Consider the following 16,967-nt stretch of genomic DNA (forward strand, 5'->3'; position numbering starts at 1 on the left):
TCACAGGGACGTTTTGAGGAGCAGTGCAAAAAGAAGTGCCTTATGAAATGCTGTTTTATTATTACTTACTATGATTACTATGATTGCCAACACTAACTAGTTGCCTTCAAGCGTTCCCTCTTCCTCTTCCTGCAATGGTTTATTCCAGTCTTCCTCTTCTTTCCCATAGTTCCTCCCTCCTCGTTCCCGTACTAACATCCCTCCCGCAGCCTCAGTGGTTTAGCCCGGCTTCCCCAGGGGAAACCCCGAGGGGCGGAGCAAGAGGGATCTAGGAGTAGCCCCGGCTACCTCTCCCTAGACCACTTGGATCGCTCCGCATTTGGAGGTGGGCCGGTAATCACGGGGCAGGGCGCGAGTCCCGGGCTCGGATTGGCCAGGGCCGAAGTAAACATCCGGCAGGGTGGGGCGGGGCCGGAAGTGGAAAGGGAAGGCGGCGGCTGAGGCTGTTCGGGAGGTTTCGGAGTTGGTGCCTCCAGGTGCCATGGGCAGGGCTGAGGCGTGCTGAGGGGTCGTGGGGTGCTGAAGGGGAAGCAGGGCTGGGCCATGGCCGGCGCTAGGGCAGCCGCTGCCGCCTCAGCGGGGCCCTCGGCTTCTTCGGGCAACCCGCCGCCTCAGGAGCCAGGGCTCGGGGAGCTGCTGGAGGAATTCTCCCGGACTCAGTACCGGGCCAAGGACTGTAGCGGGACGGGCGGCTCAAAGGTGAGTTCGAAGGTGTGATATGCACAAAGAGAAGTTCCTAGGTTTGAGAAGTTACAGACGGAAAGGCTGAGGTCAGGGATCAGAGGAAGGAGAGCGGGAAGTTCCCGGGGTCTGGACCTGGAGAGTAAGGGTCGGGTTTAAAAACCGGAAAAGAAGGAACTGGGCACACAATGAGCCAAGAAAGGACGTCCTTTGGTTTGAAACAAGGGGTTTGGAGGTCAGAGCTGAGGGACCATGTTCAGAGATTAGAGAGGGGAAGGTGAGGAGGGTTGTTCCCGTGTATCAGATGTGGGTACAAAAGCCCCCAGGTTTAAATGGTCTAGAGGATTTCTCCTGGTCAGAGGTCAGAGTGGAACCGAGACAAGAACCGGGTGTGTTGCTTCCTTATACAGGCTTAGCATGACTTTAGACTTAAGCTCATCCCTTTCCTTCCCCTGGCAGGAAAACAGCCCACACTGTCTCTATTCCTTTATCAAAAGCCAGTCTCAGTTCCTCTTTTTTCTCCCCTTGGGATTCCCTTTAGTCTCCTTATTGCCATATCTGGAAGGCATCCAGTCTAGTAAGGCCATTCCCATCCTAGGTACTGTTTGACAATCAAACAGGAATCTTGGGAATCCTCCTCTTAATCCCCACGTGCTGTTGGTAAGTTTAATATCAGGCTTTCTAGTGGGTTCTGTTCCATTCTGAGCCATGGAACTTAGGGAACCGCTGGAGCATACTGCACTTGGCATCATTCTATTCTCTGGAGTAACCTAGGGGAGACTTCAGTAATGATGGGACTTCCCCACTCTCCAAACAACAAAGTGTTTTTCAGAGCTTAGCCTGAGGACCACCTGTTTCAGCATTCTTTGTTTGTTTTTAACTTTATTTATTTTGAGAGAGAGCATGCAAATGAGGGTAGGGCAGAGAGAGAGAATCCCAAGCAGGCTCTACACTGTCAGCACAGAGCTGCATGCGGGGCTCAAACCCACGAACCATGAGATCCTGACCTGAACTGAAGTCGGACATTTAACTGACAACCGCCCAGGTGTCCCTGTTTGTTTTTTTTAATTGTTTTCATTTGGATAAATAAACTTTGGTCTGTGAGTTTTTATTTTTTACTTTATTTTCTTAAAGTTTATTTATTTTTGAGAGAGGGAGTTGAGTGCGAGCACGAGTGGGAGAGGAGCACAGGAGGGAGAGAGAATCCCAAGCAGGCTCCATGCTGTCAGCACAGAGCTGGATGTGGGACTTTATCGATGATCCTGGGATCGTTACCTGAGCCAAAATCAAGAGTCGGACACTTAACAGCCACCCAGGTGCCCGTGTCAGCATTGTTAAAAATAAAGGTTCCTTGCTCCCATCTATTTCTACTGAGTCAGAATTTCTGAGGGTGGCAACTTGGAATTTGCATTTTTAAATAGGTTTCATCATGATCCTTATGTATCTTAAAATTTGAGAATTCCTCATCTAAGCCACTATGAGTTTTTTCCTCTTCCATCTTATACCCCTGAAGATTAGAGTGGTTATGAATTAGACCTGACTTTCACGACATCTGGCCTTAAAGCCTCTCCAAGATTCCTGATCTCTTGTTGACTTCTCAAGATATTACATGTCTTATGCCTTTTTTCTAGTGGACCTTTCCCCGAACTAAACAAGAACAGTTTTAAGAGAAGCTCTTCCTTCTATTTGACAAATAAAATAGAGTGTAGGGAGATAGCCTTGTGTGTAGCTTTTACTCATTACAACAACTAGAATGTCTAGGTACTTGTCTGTGGCTGTAGAATGGGGAATAATCTGGAGCCAAGGGAAGAAAATGGATTAGTGCTAAAGTAACCTAGAGCAAGAGTTCTTTATATTTTATGGATTGTGGACCCCCTTGAAAATCTCATGAAAACTGTAATCCTTTCCTTGGAATGCTTAACAGTTTCACTGCAACACTGCGGGGCTTAGAGACCCTCCCAAAGCATACTGCATATAGATTAATGAAATACACATCAGGGCCTGTGTCCCAGCAAAGTGTCTCTTCCAGGCATTGAATAATAATCACTGAGGCACATGTCATTCCCAGTGACCTGTCCAGGTCACGAACTGTCTAATTCTCATACTCAGAATCCCAGAATATTCTTTATGCTCAGGTGTCCTCCTCTGTGCAGGTTGAGCGCATTGAGAAGAGATGTCTGGAGCTGTTTGGCCGAGACTACTGTTACAGTGTGATCCAAAATGTGAATGGGGATATCTGTGGCCACTACCCCCAGCACATCGTGTTCCTGGAGTATGAAAGTTCTGAGAAGGAGAAAGACACGTGAGCATCATGTAACTAGAGTGTGCCTGTCTGGGGAGGCTCTGACAGCTCATCCACCGAGTCAGGAAGTTTGTGACTGGGTGGGGAGCTGGGCGGGGTAAACTCACTTTCCTCAGGTTTGAAGCCTTCTTGGTGTCTTTGGTTCATTCAGGGTTTGATAAGTTAGACTGACAAAGTAGTATGGCATAGAGTGAGTGGTTGGAAGTCACAGTAGTGGACTGTTTCTCCCCTACCTAGCGCTCACTGACTTAAGACAGCTTATTTCACACCTCACCTTTCTGAACCCTAGTATCCTTTTTTTAAGAGAGTATAGGTGGGAGGTATGCTGTGTCAAAGTTCTTAAGAGCACTTAACCATATGTAGAGCTTAAGAGCCTGAAGTCTGTGGTCAGACTGCTTGAGTTACACACTGGTTGTATAACTATCTTGAGCAAATTATTTAATCTTTTTGTCTTTTCATTTTCCCATCGGCAAGTCTCTGCCTCTGTTTAGAAAGTGGCTAGTGCAATCCCTGATGATAAGTGGGGCTATTACAAGCCTGGTGTATTTATTGTAAGAATCAGAAATAAGAGCTACTGTTTACTGAGGGCCTACCAAGGCCTGAGTGCTTTCTGTGGGGTAACAACAGGTGAAACAAAAACAGATATATAAGGCACCTGCCACAGGATACAACCTGTAGGCTGTTTGACACTAATAAATAATCACAGCCTGGAGGCTCCAGGAAATGCTTTATGTTGATCTCTGAGTTTGTTCCCCTAGTTTCCGTGCTTGCTGCTGATTTTAAGAGAATCCAGGAACTGTTGTTCACAGGATCTGTGAAAGCACGGCCCTGTAGGTGCGATATTATGATGAGTGCTATAGTAGAGTCATGCTGTGCAGTGTGGCAGGCCCTCGCTATTCAAAGTGTCCCTTCAGTGCACCCAGGAACTGGCTGGAGACTCTGAATCTTTGGCCCCAGAGCCACTGAATCAAAATCACAGCCTAACGAGATGCCCTAGTGATTTGGATGCACATTAAAGTTTGAGAAGTGCTTCTGCAGACAAACCAGGGAGAATGGTTAATTCTGCCTGGAATGTGTGTGTTTGGGAAGAACCCATGGTAGAGAGCCTCTTCAGCTGGAATTAGAAGGATGAGTCGCAGTTCTGACACGTCCTAAAGGACCAATTTGTATATGGTCTTGATCTTCAGGCCAAGGAGTGTAGACTTGTGGGTGTTAGTGGTTTTTATTATGTTAGTATCCCCTAAAATCATAGATTTTGGGACCCCTGAATCAGGATTTCCAGAATCTACATTCTTAGCTCCCTAGATGAATCTTATATATGCTGTAGCCTGAGAGCCACTGCTATATGCCACAGGGAGTCAGAGAAGGCTTTCAAGTAGAATAACCAGGTCAGAGGAGTTTAAAGACTAAACCTTAGTTTCCTTATCTGTAAAACGTAATGTCTACTAAGTGTGCCGTTTCACGACGTTGTGGTGGGGTTCACTAAGAAAAATGAATGTGTTAGAAAAACAGATTGTATGTAGATGATAGAAACTGTATCGTATCCCCAATTGTGTAGCTTAAGAACCCCAGGGATCTCTGAGCCTAAAGATTTGGGCTTTGTGATGGCTCCGTTATACATGGTTTCTGTCTCTTCATAACTTCTTTCAGAATTAGGTAGACTCACCATCTATAAACCCTTACGCTAAAGTTTCTGAACAAGATCTCTTTTTCCTTGCCCTCACCCTCCTCTCCACCCCCTTCACTTTTGGCTGGTGGTTTTACCTTGGTGCCCTGATGGCATTCTGGTATTAAGCTCAGTTGTAGTCAGGATGGTGCTTCTCCAAGCAGACTCTGAGTGAATCACCTGGGGCTTTAGTTATAATGCAAAATCTGATTCAGTAGGTCTGACTGGGGCCTGAGCTCCTGCATTTTCTCACCAGCTGCCAGGTGATACCAGACCACCCTGTAGTAGCAGTGCATTAAGGAACTCAGTCTTGGTGACCTCACAGAAGCTTTTCCTGGAAGGAAACCAGTTCAGTGCTGACTCAGTCTAGCCCTTAAAGAAGAGGAAACTAATAATGTGTGTTGAGTGCCTACTGTTTGGCAGGTGTTAGGGTTCCACACAGTAGCTCACTCAAGTCCTGCACCTACTCAGTGAAGTAGGTAGTATCACTTCCATTCATTGTACGGAAGAGAAAGTTAAAACCCAGAGAAGTAACTTGCCTTTCCCTGAGATCACAGAAGTGGTAAGCAGGATGGGTTTAAAATCTGTGTCTTCCTCACTCTGCTGTGTCCATCTGTCTGCCTTTTCTTTCTGTCACCACCACACTTCTTCCACCAGCAGGGTCTCCCCTTCTAGGCCAGGGCCGTGGTGGTATATTCATAACCCTTAAGGAGTTACTGGAGTTTGTTTTACTTTTTACTCCTTCTAAGGCCTTGAATTCTGAGTGGGCAGTGCTGTTGAATTGAAGAGAAGGCAGTACATGCACATTCAGATGAGAGGAAGCAGAATTTTTTGTTTCTTTACATACCTGGCTTTGGTGTTAATATGACACTAATTAGACCCCATTACACAGGATAGAACTGGATTCAGGAAGCAGTTTAGTTCTGTTAATCCCCCTCCCCGGTTTAGCCCACCATCTGGGAATAGAAGCCTGGACAGGGATCTCTGAACAGCCAAGACATGTGTTTGTCAACAAGAACTCCTTGAGCTGCTGCCATGTGGCAGTCCCCAGGGATGCAGTGGAAGCCCTGCCAGATAGATGAAGTCCCTCCTCTTAGGTCTTGTGAGTAACAAAGACCAATAAATAAGCAGTGACAGTGTAACAAGAGACGGAATTAGGGGATGTACAGATGAGGCCTTGGGGGGTGGTGGTTAAGTTCTGTACCTAATTCCCATGTGGGAGGGGCTGGAGGCTACCCCACACCACCAATTCTTGGACACCAGTTGGGTGTCCTATAATTCAGCTCAATTCTGCCACTGTCTACCCAGAGATAGCATCAGATTCCACAGGTTGATAGCTCAGTCCCACAAGACCAACATAAATATACAAGCCATCATTTATTCACTCAGTTCTGAGTATCATGTGCCAGACACAGCTCACTGCTTAGCACTGTAAGAAAAAGATCCTAAGGCCAAGAGATAATAAAAATAAAAACAGGAACCACTGAGAACAGAAACTGAATCAGTTCTTTGAGTAGGAGAACCAGCAAAATAAACCACCTAGCCTAACCAGAAAAAAAGTACGCCTGCTTCTACATTAAACGACTGCCCAGAGCCCCTACGAGGGAAATACTGGCATGTTCTCCATCTTGGTTTTGTGGAGTTTGTGGAACGGATGGTCTCAACCTGGGAGAATCCAATGCAGTTTCAAGGCATTTAGAACTCAGAGGGAGCTGCTGCTGTGACTAAGTGAGATTCTGTTGCAATAGATGGTGCTGACCAGATCTGTGAAAATGGCCTGAGGCCACCAGAACGTGAGAGGAAGACTGTTGTGGACAGTATTATATGTGCTCTCTGTTTCGTATTTTCCTGGCATCTAAGTTCAATTAGATTATTTTGTACTGAGGTGCCTTTTTATTTCATAGAGAAACTGAGTGAGGGGAAGTGGCAGAGCTTGGTTTTCAGTGACCCATGAATTTTCTGGGGCCTGGTGGGGGGCCAGTGCCACCCTACACACAGCTTGAAGAGCACGCCAGCCTCTTCAAGTTTGCCTTTCTTCCTTTCTTCAAAAAGGGGAAAAAAAATTACAAAAGTAACATCTTAAATCAGACCTTACAGAAGAATACACCATGGGAAGTGTAAATTCTGTTCCTTTACCCCCTTGTTGTCTTCCAAGATCATCAAACTGTTGGTCCAAGTTTTTATTTGAAAACCCCTTTTTAACTTCAATTTCAGACCCCCACTTGATAGTAGTTATTTTTTTAGTAACTATGTCTTGTGAATAGATCTATGAAGACTACTAAAAAATCAGCAGTATTTCTAAAAGACTTTATTAATCCCTACAACATCCATATAGGCCTAAAAAGATACCACAGATGTGTAGGAGGCATTGAACTTACGCATTCAGAAACGGTTATTTGTATGTGTGTGCCGTGTGCCTAGAAGGATTAGGACATAGAAGGAATTAAATGCCCTCTAGGACTTGACCTGGAAGTGCAGCCCTTCTAAGGAGGGAACAGGAGTGTCTTCCCTCCCTTCTGCTCACTTGATCTACTTAGCTTCCCACTCTTTAACTTTCCTGCCTCTCATTTCTTGCGCAACCAGAAGCTCTGACTGGCTGATGTGGAGTGTTTTGCTCAAGATGGGTAGGTGAGTCTTTAAGAGGAGACCCTTTTTTTTTTTTTTTTTTTTTACACGGGTCTACTGATTTGACATGGGTGTGCCTTGCCGGAGCTTATCTCTCAACCTGACTCCTGTTTTGGAAGTTCCCTTACCACACCCAGTGGATTTCTCCATGCCACACATAGCTTCTTTTTACTTCCATTGCTCCAACATTACCTGCCCTGTTTGCTGTTTGGACTGTTAGAGACAATTGGGATGTTGAGGAAGTTTCAGAAGCTTATCACCATGTGAGATGTGAGCCTTCAGCTTACCCTGCCCCCTGAAAGTTCACAAAAATGGCACTATGATTTCCATACACTCCCCAGGGCACCTATTGTCCTATTATGGGAGGAAAAAAGTGTACTTTAGACATGGTCAACACCCAGTTTGCTGTGTGTGTTTCTGTTTTGTATCCCATGTCTTCAAAGTAGCTTACTGTTTTTTTCATCTTAAAGCTTCTAAAATCAGGATGACTTAAATTTTAATACCTATAATACAGCATTTTTTTTCTTTTCCTGAAAAAATTTATCTGTGATCTAGAATTTAGGGATTAAAGCATTTACTAAATTCCAAATGAGTATTGACACACACATATGCAGACCTCTCATGGGGTCTTTGTGAAAACACACACACACACACACACACACACACACACACAATGCCCACTTAGAAACCAGTCTGACCTGTCTCTTGCCTGTGCATTAGGTTTCAGAGCACCGTGCAAGTGAGCAAGTTGCAAGACCTCGTCAACCGTAGCAAGACAGCCAGGTGCAGAGGACGGTTTGTGTGCCCGGTGATCCTGTTCAAGGGCAAGGTAAGAACGTACCATAGCCTCACACTCTCTGAGACCTTCTTCAGGGTAACTGGCTTAATGCAAAGTGTAGGGTTGTCTTGTTCTTGGCATTTGCCAGCCCAGTGTTAGGTAATTACTGGGTGCCTGGTGCTGTGCAAAGAAGCCCAGAGAAAACAGACCAATTCTTACACCACCTTTCACGGTAGTCTATGTAGGGAAGGGATAGTCACACCAGAGTACCCCACCCTGTGTTTTGGAGACTGCCTAGGTTCATATCCTGTCTCTCTTACTTCTTTCTATACACGGCCTCAGTTTCCTTGTCTGTAGAAGTAGGAATGACAATCATACCTACATCAAAGGTTTATGGGGTAGATTAGATCAAGTAAGTTAATACATTGTTATGTGTTCATTCTTTCAATCATATAATTTACTAAGTGTTTATTGAATGTGTATTATGTTTAAAGCCATAAGATACATCAGTGTGTAGACAGTCTTTACCCTTATGGAGCTTTTAGTCTAGTGATGGTTGTTAATTTGGGTCCCCAGTGTGGTCTCATTTTACCTGTCTTTTCATAATCCTTTAATGTAATGGATGGTCTCGTTTTGCAGATGAAACAAAGGGATTAAATAACTTTGCCAAGTTTACCAAGAGAGCTGGGGGTTTGAACTTACCTGGAGTTCTCTCAGGCTTCCACACTGAAATTTAGGGTCCTGCGGTGTGGTGTAAGAGAAACACAGGGCTAGCAGTGTGGATTGAGCCACTGATAGCCTCATTTAGAGAGCAGGACATAGCTTGAGAGCAGCGGAGGAAAAACAATGCTAGCTGGCAGACGGGTGGGAGAGTTTTCTGAGCAAGTGATGCAACATGGGAAAAGGCATGGAGACAGGAACTAGAGGGACCAGGACGCCTCCCTCACTGAAGTGGAAGGTTCATGCCAGGCCAGAGCATGGAAGGGACTGATTGCAGGAGGCCAAGTGCTGACCATGGTGCTTGCATTTGCCAGGAGAGCAGTGTGATTTTTGAACAGGGAAATACAGGATGAAAGTAGCTTTTTCAGGAGGATTAGTCTAGGAGGAGCGGACTAAAGTAGGGAGAGCCTGGAGGAGGGGAGAGGAGCAAACGCAGTCTCTTTATTCAGTGGGCAGATACTTGAGGGCACATGTTGCAGTCCCAGTGTCTTGCAGAGTCCAGCTGTGGTTATCCAGTGGGTGGTTGAGTGCCAGGGCAGCGAGGAGGAGAGATGTGAGCCTTGTTTGGACCCCTTTGTGCCTTTCTTTTGTAAAATGGGAGAAGGGCAAATGTGAAAGGGGGTTAGGAAAGGGGACTTGAATGAAGGCTTCCTTGGGAAGGTATATTTTAGGGAAAGCTTGTATGGAAGCTCCTGAAGTTGATCACCTTACAGCTTTTTGTGCCCCTTCCCCCTTTGGGAAGTTGGCATCTTCCTGCAAGTTACTGAACTCCAGTTTAAAGACCACTGCTCTGTGGAGCATAGTGCTTGTCACTAGAAATTATATAGGTAATACTCAAACCAGTGTTTCCCAAAGTGTGTTCCAGAGAACAGTATTTTTTAAATTAATTAATTAATTAATTTATTTATTTATTTATTAAAAAAAAATTTTTTTAACGTTTATTCATTTTTGAGAGAGAGAGAGAGAGACAGAGCATGAGTGGGGAAGGGGCAGACAGAGAGGGAGAAACAGAATCCGAAGCAGGCTCCAGTCTCTGAGCTGTCTGCACAGAGGCTGATGCGGGGCTCGAACTCACAAACTGCAAGATCATGACCTGAGCCAAAGTCGAACACTCAACCAACTGAGCCACCCAGGCGCCCCCCAGAGAACAGTATTTTAAGGATATGCTTGTGAAAAGCATTCTCTGTCACACAATGATAGTAGATTTGGCCTAGCCTCCAGGCTCCAGATTCATAAAGTATGTTGGTACATGTACATTAATATAACAAAGGCTCTGAGACATCTTGTAGCTGAGAGACCTGTGTAGCTTTGTCAAGTCTGGTGTTTCTCATTTGTCTGCAGACCATGAGTAAGGAACTTTCCTGAATGTGTTTTGGAAATGCCACGCTGAACAGCTGACCAAGTGGGGTTGCTGAATGGCAGATTGTTTGCACTTACAGACTAGACAAGTCTAGGAGAAAAGAGCCTTAAACCACCTGATTTCAGAGGAAGGGCAGTGAGTAGAAGGATTATTCCAAGGAGTCCTTGGCATTCATAAATGTTTATGAGGGCTTTGCCATTAATCCCGGTTTCTTCTATTACACCTTCTTGTCCAGGCGGCGCGATACCGTTTCATACCCTTTGGCTTCCCCTGACACAATCGGTGTTCACTCACTTTATACCTCCCTACAGTGTGCTTCGTTCTGCTTGTGTGTTTGAATGTCTGTAATTTCCTTTCTGCCTTAATCCCTTTGAGGACAGGGGCTGTGTCTGACTCTCGTCCTTCCAGCACCTAGCAAAGTACCGACCTGGCTTGTAAGTGCAAGCTTAGCTACTACTCTTGGATAAAGCAAGAGTGGGCCCTGTGCTAGTGTGTAGGGTGACAGATGAATAAGGCGGTCCTTGTCCTTGTGGAGCTCAGTGAGTGGCAGGCAAGTGGACAGGCGGTTGAGAGCAAGGTTAGGAAAGGTAGGAGAATGGGATCTCATCCTCGGATTTGTGGCACACAGCAGGCTCTTGGTAACTAGTGCAGCGATGGCAGTGTTTGTTACCAGAACTTCTCTGCTGGATTCGGGAAGGCAGGTATGTTAAGAAGTGCTTGCTTCTTCAAAACTCAGTTCAGTGTGGCTAGTGCAACTAAAGAGCTAAACATTTGATTTTATTTCAGTCAATTTATAGCTGAAACAATAATAAATTTTTTTGGTTAAACAACACTATTTGGGGGCAGGACTGCTTTTCCCTTTAAATGCTAAAAGTAAAGGGGCATCTGACTAGCTCAGTCTGTAGACCATGTAACTCTTGTCTCAGGGTCATGAGCATAGAGATTACTTAAAAAATTTCTTTTAATTACTGAAAAAATTGCTAAAAGTAAAGCATTCTAGTTTAGATGTGCTGAAAGTGTAAACTACAGATCAGGTTTTGAAGATTTAGTACAAAAAAAGTAAAATATTAATGGTTTTTAAAGTGATTATATGTTGTTGTAATATTTGAATATAAATGGGTTAAATAAGATTCATTATCAAAATTTTTTAAAGACAGTTCAAGCATTTAAGGGTAAGATGTTCTCCCATGCCATTTTTTCCCCCAGCACTTGTATCTGGCTTTTAGACAGTGAAAATTAGGACACGTCATCTTTCTCTTTGTTTCCTCCCGTAAGAGATGGGGAACAAAGGTCTGCCACTTTTTTCCCTGTGCCAAAGTTGGTTACGAGACGAACAAATCCTACAGAGTGATGTTCCTTGTGCAGAATTAGAGGCCATTCATAATTAGACCAATGGAGGGCATTCACAGTGCATCCTGATTTCTCAGTCAAGCTTAAAGTGCAGAAATGGCGGGATCATGGATTGGAGCCATGAGGCTAAGCAGCAGTAGTCAGGGGTTAGAATCTGCAATGCAGTACAGCTTCTGCCAGGTCCCACCTCAGGACCTTTCTTCAGAGGGGGTTGGTGCCTCACTTGGGGAGTTAGCCAGCTCACCCTCTCTCTTCAATCTGATGAGTCCTCTGGGCCCAGATCTGACTGCCTGACTTACCGAAAAGGCAAGGACAGATCTAAGAGTATGGGAGAACTGGGACAGAAAGAGGTATCTGAACCTTGAAAAGAGTTCAAGAAACAGTCTCAAAACTCAGGAGCCAAAGACAGTGTGTGCGTGCTCTGAAAAGATTTAACAGAAAATATGCAAAGAGTGTGATTTGGTGCAAGCAACTTAGGTGATGGGGGGAGGGCAGGCATGAGAACACATGCTGTTCAAATGCCAACAAGCTTTCCCAAGTGGCTGCTGAAGGCAGGTCCTGGTGCTCAGTGGCCGACACTGTCTCCTGGGCCGGCTGGTGGCCATCGTGGCCAGGCAGATGCTGTTGGGGTTGAAGGTCATTGTTGTGCCCTGTGAAGACATCAGCATTTCTGGCAATTTCTACAGAAACAAGTTGAAGTACCTGGCCTTTCTCCACAAGCCGAGGAACACCAACCCACCCTGTGGCCCCTACCACTTCAGAGCACCAAAACGGATCTTTGGGTGGACAGCGTGAGGCATGCTGCTCCACAAGACCAGCCAAGGCCAGGCCGCCCTGGACTGCCTCAAGGTGTTGGATGGGATCCCGCCACCCTGTGACAAGAAAAAGCAGGTGGTGGTTCTTGCTGCCCTCAAGGTTGTGTGTCTGAAGCCTACATGAAAGTTTGCTTACCTGGGGCTTCTGGCTCACGAGGTTGGCTGGAAGTACTGGGCAGTAACTACCACCCCGGAAGAGAAGAGGAAAGAGAAGGCCAACATCCATTGGTGGATGAAAAAGCAGCTCTTGAAGCTACAGAAACAGGCTGGAAAGAACCTGGAGAAGAAAATCGACAGATCTACAGAGGTCCTCAAGACCCACAGACTTCTGATCTGAGCGTAATAAAAATGACTGTTGATGCCTCAAAAAACAAAAACAAAAAACTGTCAAGTTGAATGTGCCCTCCCTACTTACTGTGAGAGTTTTGTGGGTTCTAAAGCTGGGGATTGGCTCTTCCCTGCTCCAGTTCTCCACTTCCCTGCTTCTGCTTACTGGGATGGTCCCTGCAGAGCAGGGACTCTTAGTAGGATCTAGAAATGGGTCCGTGGATGGACTTGGGAGAGTCTAGAAACCTCTAAAATGTGAACTGTGGTATGTACATTTTTTTCTGGAGACAGTTGCTCATTTTCATCAGATTTTCAAAATGCTTGTGGACCCAGAAAGAATGAAGCAGCCCCCATGGGAGTGCCTCCTGCTCAGGCCCAGGTCCTTAGTTGCAGGCTTCCAGGACAGCCTTCCCGCAAATCTCTTGTCCCCAGCCCTAAAAAACCACCCCACCTTCCTCAGGTGGCATCCAGGTTGCTTTTCTGTTACCTGCCCTCTCTCTCAGCCTGCCACTACCTCTAGAGAGCCAGAAGGTGACCTGGTGGCTCCCACCCACAGCCCTTTCCTTATAGCTACATAACTGTTTCTTTCCCATTATCTAACAGAGAAGAAGCCTTCAGGCAGTATTTTCACAGTCTTCCAAGGACCCGCTTTACATTGCCAGTCTGTGTAACCCATTCAGGAATGAACCTCACCCCTCTGTCAAATAGCCGCCCCTCTCTCTGGTGTGATCTCCTATCCCCTCACTGCCACTCCCAGCGTTTAGTGAAACTTGGGGGTGCTTGCATATGCAGTTACAGCTACTACATTTCCTTGATAAGGAGGAAAGAGATGTAATTTCTTTAAAAAAAATATATATTCCTCCCCACATTTCTCCCTTAATTGACCCACCTGCTTCAAAGGTTGCTCACCCCTGCACTGAACAGTTCCATATGCTGCTCAGCATGCAGGCTTTGGAGGTAGGTGGGTCAAATGAAATCCCAGCTTGCCCCTCATGGTATGACCTTACACATCACTTCACCTCTCTGTGCCTTTCTTCTGTGAAGCAGCAACAGTGCATGCCACCTGCCACATCTACCTCATGGGCTTATTGTGAAAATTCAGTGAGACGATAGTGTAGGGCGCCTGGGTGGCTCAGTTACGCGTCCGACTTCGGCTCAGGTCATGATCTCGCAGTTCGTGAGTTCGAGCCCTGCCTCGGGCTCTGTGCTGACAGCTCAGAGCCTGGAGCCTGCTTCAGATTCTGTGTCTCCCTGTATGTCTCTCTGCCCCTCCCTCACTCATGCTCTGTCTCTTTCTGTCTCAAAAATAAACATTTTTTAAAAATTAAAAAAAAAAAAAAGAAGATAGTGTAAACGTTTCATTGCCAAGCCCAGCACACATCCATATGCAGCAACATCAAATCTTACACATGTGACTGCCACTATATCTAGCCATTTACCCTTAGTAATGCTTTGGTGCCACCTGTTTGGAAGAGATACCCCTCTTGACAGAGGATGTAGATTAAAAATTCCAGGCATACTTTAGACTGACTACTGTGGCCTCGAAGCTCATAAGACTTTGGGGAGTGCTCCTGGACTCAGAAAATGGGCCTAGAAAAATGAGGAGTCCCAGGAGTTCCTCCGACTGTGCACACTTGAGAAAAATATCTTGACCCGTTGGCCAGAGGGTGCAAACTTGCAGACCTAATCTACAACAGAGTGATTATAGTTACTAATATTGTGTTACATGCTTGAACATTGCAAAGAGAGGTGATCTTGTGTTTTCACCACAAAAAAAGATTGTATGTTAATTGTATGATATGATAGAGATGTTAATTAATGCTATGGTGGTAATGGTTTAATAATACATGTGTGTCAAATCAGCTTGTTGTACACTTTGACACAAATATTGTATGTCAGTTCTATCTCGATAAAGCTGAGAAAAACAAGAACAAAAAAAACCCAGAAAAGCATCTGAAAATGTTGTTTCTCTCCCAGCACATTTGCAGGTCAGCTACCCTGGCTGGATGGGGGGAGCTATATGGACGCACTGGCTACAACTATATTTTCTCAGGTAAATGTTGAGCCACATCCTCTAAGAACAAGAACCAAGTTATAAGAGAATAGCCACCCATGCCACAGTGGCATAGGTAGAGAGTTCGAGTAAGCTCTGGAAAGACCAGGGGCCTGGTCTTCACTCAGGGAGATGCTGGGGTAAAGTAGACTGCCAGGCATATGGGGCATCTGGGCTGACAGACATGTAGAGCTAGAGCAGGGTGGGAGGAGCCTGGTCCAGAAGCCCCTGGGAGGAGCCCCGTGCAACAGCCTTGGTGCTGACAGGTTTCTCTGGCAGGAGGTGCAGATGATGCCTGGGCAGATGCAGAGGACATCACAGAGGAGGACTGCGCTCTTCGGTCAGTGCCAGGTTGTTATGGGTCTGGGCTTATATTGGGGATGGGGTCAGTGACCATTAGTGGCCATTTTCATACTGATGGTGTATATAATCACCACTGGTACGGGTGAGTGCATTGGTTCACTCCTGCCACTGCTAAATCCATGCCCCTGAAATAGAGTTGTTAAGGTCCATCCCATAGCTTCCACCAGAGCTGATTTTATCGAATGCCTGAGGAGTCTCTCTCCATCCTACATAATATCCCAGCCCCAGGGTCCACAGGTCTGAGACAGGGTTCAGACATCTGTGTGTGTCTTCAAGCCCCATGGTTTCCAGGGGGTGGCCAGGGTGCTGACAGCCAACCTGCCAGATAACACACAGCACACCTGGTGCCAAGGCACAGGGCAAGGGCTGTGGTCCCCATATGGGAGACTCAGAGACTAGACGTCCCACAGTTCATCAAGTTGTTATTGATGCCATAATAGAGCTTGATGCAAAGAACTGTTTTAGACCCCCTTAAAGAGAGGAAATGGGTTGGTTCACATTCTTCCTGCCTCCTTTCCAAATGATTTTAGAAAATGACACCCAAGGATGTTTTGGAAAAGCTCCTTTGCATGGTCTGTACCCGTGGAAAGTCTTTAACTGGTGTCAAACATCTCTGGAATGCACACAAGCACCCTAGTAAGATCAGCTGCCCCAAATCATGGCTTGGTGCATGAAAACTCATCTCACTATGCCCAGTTCTGCCTGTTAGTTCCAAGAGCAGCAACCCTGGCTTGTGCTCAAGAATGTTTGGCTCTTCCCCTGGGATCAGACGACCTCGGCCTCAGCCAGGCCGCCTTCCATAGCATACGCTGTTCTTGGCGAGGAGACTGCTGTGTACAGCAAAGCAGTGGGCATTAAAAAATTAATGGGGACTGTTTACTTGTTCCACTTTTGCCTTTATCTGTATGACTGTTCAAAAGACAGCCTGGAGGATTAGGAAAAATTTTATCTCTCTGCTTCTTAGACCTGCTAAGTAGAGGGAATTCACCTGCTACTATTCCACGATCAGTTGATAAAATAACTCTCAAAGTCCATCTCCCAACACGCATTTCACCCTGTTACATTATGAGAAAATCCTATGGCTAAAAATGATCATAAATGGGAAAAAGGGTGGGTGGAGGGAGATAAACTCTAATGGAAGCTTAAAGACTCTATCAGCCACCAGCTTGCTGCTTTTTAGAACTCAGAGATTATCTTGAGTCTTCTGGCTTAATGTCAAGTAGTGCCCAAAAGCCCTTTCCCGGTTTTTGGCTGCCAATTGCTCCCCTTTGAAATGAGTCCCAGAGAGCAGAGTAATCTCTTAGAAAGTCACCTTCCCTGAAACCAGTTGTCCTGTCTTGGCCCTCCCTCTATCTTCTGGAGAAGGGAAATAGAAGTTCTTGCCAATGACATCTATACCTCCTTGAACACGCTCCCTACCCCCCACCCCCCAAACTTCTCTGAACAAATGTGTAGTACATCTTCTCCCCCTGGCTCTTTGTTTCAGAAGTTCCGACACACATCTTTTTGATAAGGTCAGAGGCTATGACATCAAGCTGCTTCGGTACCTGTCAGTCAAATACATCTGTGACCTGATGGTGGAGAACAAGAAGGTGAAGTTTGGTATGAAGTAAGTACAGGGCACCTGCTGCGAAATGGGCAGAAGTGATGTGTTCACAGCTTTTCAGGTCAGTGTTGGTATGTAGCAGTGACCAAAGGCTCACCACACGCTGGGCCACATGCTGAGGGCTCTCTGTACATCTTCTAGCTGTATCTTCAAACGTTCTTGCAAGGCAGACTCTACTACCCCTCTCTTCCAGGTGAGAAACTGAAGCACAGAGAAGTTAAGTAACTTGCTCAAGGTCATGCAGATAATAACTGAGGCACCATGAGTCTCTAACCTGTGCTGTGCTGCCTCCTTCTCTTAAATACTCTTGAAGGTTTTTCC

At 45.8% G+C, this 16,967-nt stretch overlaps 1 protein-coding gene and 1 pseudogene across 9 annotated transcripts in view; both read left to right on the plus strand.

Annotated features, from left to right (window-relative positions):
- Positions 1–397: 397 nt before the first annotated feature.
- The window catches only part of MTMR14 (myotubularin related protein 14), a 44,876-nt gene continuing 28,306 nt past the window's right edge, over positions 398–16,967 (plus strand). For 5 of the 9 annotated variants that reach the window (XM_060631704.3, XM_060631706.3, XM_060631711.3 and 2 more), the window contains exons 1-6: positions 398–699; positions 2,835–2,983; positions 7,995–8,103; positions 14,602–14,677; positions 14,957–15,017; positions 16,527–16,649. In XM_060631704.3, coding sequence (XP_060487687.1) covers positions 544–699; positions 2,835–2,983; positions 7,995–8,103; positions 14,602–14,677; positions 14,957–15,017; positions 16,527–16,649 — 674 coding nt within the window. In that variant the 5' untranslated portion in view covers positions 398–543. Of the gene's footprint in view, positions 700–2,834; positions 2,984–7,994; positions 8,104–14,601; positions 14,678–14,956; positions 15,018–16,526; positions 16,650–16,967 lie in introns of those variants that run through there. The other 4 variants (XM_060631705.3, XM_060631708.3, XM_060631712.3 and 1 more) reach the window with 3 other exon arrangements.
- LOC132678831 (large ribosomal subunit protein uL13-like) lies at positions 10,786–13,967 on the plus strand (annotated as a pseudogene).

The sequence above is a fragment of the Panthera onca genome, chromosome A2 (assembly GCF_046562875.1).
Source record: "Panthera onca isolate mPanOnc1 chromosome A2, mPanOnc1 haplotype 2, whole genome shotgun sequence".
Lineage (NCBI taxonomy): Eukaryota > Metazoa > Chordata > Mammalia > Carnivora > Felidae > Panthera > Panthera onca.